Source organism: Dendrobium catenatum, unplaced genomic scaffold (assembly GCF_001605985.2).
Source record: "Dendrobium catenatum unplaced genomic scaffold, ASM160598v2 fragScaff_scaffold_976, whole genome shotgun sequence".
NCBI classification, from domain to species: domain Eukaryota; kingdom Viridiplantae; phylum Streptophyta; class Magnoliopsida; order Asparagales; family Orchidaceae; genus Dendrobium; species Dendrobium catenatum.
The window spans coordinates 294,231-300,130 of NW_021319438.1; the positions used below are offsets into that span (position 1 = coordinate 294,231).

At 33.5% G+C, this 5,900-nt stretch overlaps 1 protein-coding gene across 1 annotated transcript in view; it reads right to left on the reverse strand.

Moving 5' to 3' along the window:
* Positions 1-3,584: 3,584 nt before the first annotated feature.
* The window catches only part of LOC110101637 (endo-1,3;1,4-beta-D-glucanase-like), an 11,720-nt gene continuing 9,404 nt past the window's right edge, over positions 3,585-5,900 (reverse strand). The window contains exons 6-7 of the mRNA XM_020829620.2: positions 4,377-4,477; positions 3,585-3,887 (exon numbers count right to left, since the gene is read on the reverse strand). Coding sequence (XP_020685279.1) covers positions 3,747-3,887; positions 4,377-4,477 — 242 coding nt within the window. The 3' untranslated portion in view covers positions 3,585-3,746. The remainder of the gene's footprint in view (positions 3,888-4,376; positions 4,478-5,900) is intronic.

The window sequence follows — 5,900 nt, forward strand, 5'->3', positions numbered from 1 at the left end:
TTTTCAGGGGTTTTCCATGTAAAAACTTTGGTGTCTCTTATGAACGCTACACCCTCTCACTTATCTGATTGTGTGCTGGATCTTCGTACAACGCTAAGACGTTAAACTATATATTTCTCTACCGCCGCGAATATTCCAGGACGCAACAATTATAATAATAATGTTTATAAAATACAATTATGCAATTTTATCCTAATTTTTTAGTATAATATAATCATGGTGGATCTCATTGAAATTTAAAATTCCAAAAATTTATACAAAAATAAAAGTAGTGCAACATTAGTTGCTAGCCTAGTTTCTTCTATGAGGGAGAATGGCCGCACTCCCCATTGTGAACCTAATAGATGGCTTACGAGGTCTTTAGAAATTATGCCCCTCAGTTGCACCCCTATCTTCCATCTGCTCGTCTGCATTAGTTACTTCTAGCTGACTTTGCTGAAGGAGCACATCTTGTTGAGCATGTGATGATGGCTGATCAGAAGAAGTAACCCATAAAGCGAATTGCATGCTCAATGTTTTCTTGCATAGGTGAATGTTGTGCATACAATTCTCCTTGGCCTATTGGTTGAGAGCTTAGGCTTCCAATTAAAAGGTTCAGGGTTAGAGTCTATGCGTATGCGTTGTGTGTATGAGTTTGCCTTAAATGGCCTAAATGTCCCCAAAAAAAGAATGTTGTGCATGAATCTCACTCTAATAAGTACTATAACCCCATTGCACGTCGTACAGGATTCCAGTATTATATTGATGGTCCAGCCTCTGACGGTCTTTGTCGCCTCATGGAGGGCTCAACCTGCTCGTGTCTTATGTTTATAGGCATTACACATATTGGTTAAACTCATGCAATAATCCTGAAGGTAACCATTGAAAACATACTTGCAAAACACTCGTTGAGCATTCATAAAATATACGATCAAGCTTATGATGGGGCATCTAATATGCGTGGAGAATTTAATGATATGAAGGCACTAATACTTCATGATTATCCTCAAGCATTTTATGTTCATTGCTTTGACGTCCATCAACTCAAACTTTATTTGGTAGCAGCAACGAAGAATTATTGGCAAGTGAAACATCTATTTAAGTTTACTTCTAAAATTATAAATATTATTAGGGCTTTGTGTAAGAGATCGGATGCTCTAAAATTTATTCAGCATGAAAAAATACTTTCTCATCTTAAAGAGACAATCTCTTGAGCAGTCAATGTTTAAATCATGAGACTAATTTATAAATATCAGGTGATATTCGAGGGAGTTCAAATTTTTATTTTTTAATTAGTCTCATGAGAATGTATGCTTTTCTAATTGAGGTGCTTGAAATTGTTAAAGATGAAGGGTACATGATCAATAGTCAGTTGAAGCAGGTGTTCTGATTGATACAATGGAATCCTTTGATTTTATTTTCATAATGTATTTGATGATTGATATCTCGAAAATTACACATGAGTTATCATAATCATTATAAATGAAAGATCAAGACATAAAAAAATGCAATAAAATTTGTGAAAATATCCAAACAAAGACAGCATATTCTGAGGGAGAATGGATGGACAACTTTATTAGAGGAATTATCACATTTTTTATAGTATTTTTGAGGTTGAATTTCTTAATATGAATGATATTTACACGACTTGAAACCCGACCCATCAGGTCCTGGTTGAAAAACCTGATCTATTTAGCTAGCTAGGTTAGGTCAGCCCGTTTACACTCGGGTTAGCTCAGATTGGATCCGAACCCGAATCGTTGACCCTAATTGACACCCCTACCTGCTCCCTTTAAAATATTTGGCCCTTTTGAGCTCTTATAACTAATTTAATTTAATTATATGCTCATTTTTATAATTTCTCCTAAATATATTTGATTATTATTTTTTCAATAAGAATTTAATTGATCCTATGAAAGATCCTGATTTAAGAGTCAAAGATTAAATTAATATTTTTAAATAATTAAGAATTATTTTGATCATTTAGAAAAATCAGGAGACCAATTTGCTCATTTTTTTCTCTCTTTATATATATATACAATTCATTAAATTTAATTCAAAATAAATTATATTTTAGTCAATATTTTTATTTAAAAATTAAAATTTTAAATTTTATCATTATCAATAGTCTTATCCTCATCTTGATCATAGCCGTTATCTTCTAAGTTGGTTTTATTGGGATGATTTATTTTGTAATTTTAAAATTGTTCAATACTTTATTGTGATTTTAAATTTTTATCAGCAAATCATAGTAATTTTAAGTAAATACAAAATGGAATACAATAGGATCACCGATCACCAACGGTCCAAAGGTGTGAAGTAGCAACTTTGGCACTTTGAATGTGAAAATTTTAATAATAATTGTTGTAATTTATAATTTTTATATTTTAGTATTCTACTAGGGATTAATTAAGGCTTAGTTTAGTATTTTTTTTTTCAATTTTATAAAATAAAATTTTAATATAATTTTTTATTAAAAAATTACTTTAAAAATCAATAAAAAAATTATTCCAAATGAGACATAAACCCTAAATAGCAGAGCAAAATAGTTTAGTTCAAAAGAATATAATGAATAGTAAAGCAATTGATCTCATGCCAAGGCATTAGTGCTGTGAATTTGATTGAAAGATAGATGATAAATCAAATTTTAATGTTTTCAAACTCATACTTTTCTTCTTCAGGAAAATCTAAAATAACAATTATACTTTATAATTGCTATATTTAAATAGCCAAATTCTCTTAAAATATGCAATAAATACACTATTATGAGTTTGAAAACTATTGATAATGATAAACCTTGCATATCCCTTGTACAACCGAGATGACCAAGACGACTCTGAAATTGTCTTTGTTCTCAATCTAATGGCGGTGGCGACAAGAACAAGCATGGTTCAAATATAGATCAGAGTCTAAATACATATGTGATTTTGATAGAAGTAGCTCATAATATGTGTTGGTAAGAAGGGACCTATATATATTTTCCTTCGCTGTTATACTCCAGATTGATCGTAAGGGAGGATCAAAATGGGGTGTGATAGATCTAATTAAATTAGCCTATATCCTCATCCATAGCTCAGGTTAAGATTGCACAGATCTTGCACCAAAAAACCTTCAAGAAGGTAGGGGTGTCAATTTTTGACATGACCCGAAACACGACCCAAACCCAACTCGGAAAAATCCGAGTTAGGGTCAACCCAGACCCAAAAATGGGTTGGGTTTGGGTTCAACAAATCAACCCATTTTAAAAATCGGGTCTGATTTGGGTTGACCCAGCAACCCGAAATTGACACGAAAACTCCAATTTGACCTGAAAACCCGAGATTGAACCATTTTGACCCAAAAATTCAAGATTGACCCGATTTTTTACTCGAAAACTAGTAATTTTAGGTCAACTTCGGTTCATTTGTGTCGGGTCAGGTTGAGCCGGACTCGAATCGTGTTCGGGTCTAAAAACCTGACCCGTTTTTAAAATGGGTCGGGTTCGGGTTGACCCGAATAGTGCTGGGTCAGTTATGGATTCGACCCGAACCCGACCCGTTGACCCAAAATTGACACTCCTACAAGAAGGTATTCTCACTGGTTTAGAGGAAATAAAGCAGACAAACTTTAGCTAATGCAGTATCTCAAACTTGTTGAAGGGTCCAAATATGAAATATTAATATGTAGCATAATATTCTACGAATGATATAGACCAAGTTCACAACAATGTTACATAAGTATATATTATTACATAGATGTCTCTCGATCTATTTCAGTCAAAGGGCTTTTTATTTAAGATGCTTAGTAAACCAATCAATCATGTCTTTATGAGCTTCTTCAGCGTTCTGCACAGCTGCTTCATCATCTACATCATAGCGCACAGTCCATCCATGTACAACTCCGGGAAAGATCTTCACATAGCTATCAACCTTCCATGATGATAAGAAACATTTTTATGCAAAGTTTTTTTTTTTTTTTTTTAATGTGCTAAAGCTATAATTTATGTGAAATTGATTAGCAGTTCATTAACATTTTCAGGGGGAATATTTTCAATAAGTTCCTAGTGATGCCTAATGCATTCAACTGACTGAGGTGGCACCCCAAGCCAGGAAGGTGTGCAAGGAGAGATTACTCTGTGCGGACACCAGACGGTTCGGAGATCAACTAGAATGCGCCACATCACCTGGTACCGTGCGGTACTGAGCACCGGTACCGAGCAAAAAAATGATGTGGCGCATTATGGTTAGTCTCCGAACGCCGTCCGGAATCCGCACAAATTAATTTTTCGTGTGCAAGAGCGGGTATTGTTCTTGTATAGAACATTGTAAAGACATTTTATTTATTAAAAAAAAAAAAAGACAATGAACCCTTTTGACAGAAATAATGGAAATATAATATTTTAAATTGGATGCATTTACCTCAGAATTGGAGGACAAAACCTCTTCAAATTGCTTCAGTAGCTCTGGTGGTGAAATCTTGTCTAGCTCAGCCCCAAGCACAGCAAGAGGAACTTTAATAGCTGAATATAAGTAAAAGGAGTTTAAAACTCAACATGAAGTAACTGATGAAACTAAGATCATATTATAATAAGCTCGAAACTTAAAAAAAAAGCTCGAAACTTCATCACCTTAGCCATATCATTTAATATGTGACCCAAAGATACAAAACAATGAAGTAAAACAACTTGATCCTCTTCTTTGTCATGGGATAGCAAAAATAAGACTGATTTGGATTATTTCATTTTTCTGTGTACCAATTGTTATAGGCCTTCTTATTTTTTCTCTTTTTTTTTTTTTTTTTTTTTTTTCCCCCCCCCCCCCCCCCCCCCCTTTTTCTTAATTTTGTTTTTAACGTGCTTAGTATGAAAAAATGATCAAAATGGTCCATTGACTCTTTTATGAAAGATCAAGATAGTCCCAAACTATATTAAAGGATCATTTTGATCCCTCAACTCTTTGAAAAGAAAGCTTGATTCCTTTATAAATATTTGAGAGACCAAGATGATGATTTGATATAGTTGGGATCATTTTATCCTTCATAAAGAACTAAGGAACTATTTTGATCATTTTCTCTACTTAGTATGGATTAAAACTTAATTATTTTTTTAACAGGAATTGTATAAGGATCATCTCATTTGGAACTATAAACAAAATAGCAACATCTTATTATGCTTTGATTAAAATAATTTCAAAATGAATATGAATTTCAAATATTTTGTAAAACTAGGGATATGCAATTGGTTGGCACAGTTCACTAACTAGCTGATCCGATTAGATTTGAATTTGCCAGTCTAGAAACTAACAAGAAAAAATATGGTCCAAAACCTAACCAAAACAATCAAACTTTTGTGACTTGATTTAATCAAAATAAAATTTCGTTAAACTTAAAATTTTTACTATAATCCGGTTTAAAGATTGAACAAGTCCATAACCTTAAATTAAGTCTAATAAAAACTAATAAACCATCATAAACTTGTCCAGCACGCAAGCCCAAATTGATTTGTTATCTGTACTAACAGAGTTGTCATTTGGTTTGATTTTTAAGTTTGTCCGATTAATGCACACTTTGAAGACAGGATCGAGGTAGTATAGTTTTTGACCAAGAGTGGAACAACCAATGAGGTAATGACATCATCTAAAAGGGTCGATATGATCTCGTCTGGAAGAAGCTGTAGAAGGAATGCCTGTAAATAAAGGATTATCTTCACCCATCTGAACAAAGTGTAGGCTTCCATAAAGGGAGAGTAATGAGCTGCAAAAACTCTGGTACAAGGAGGAAGACGAACATGGAATCAGGCAGAAGGATGAGATGGAAAAGAAAATGAGAGGAATGTAGATTGGTTGAATGCTTATAAATAGAGGATTTTTCCCCCTTTCAACCTTCCAATAGAGAGCAGAGAGGATGATGGAGAGTGAGAAAGAGAGAGAGAGAGAGGGGGTGGG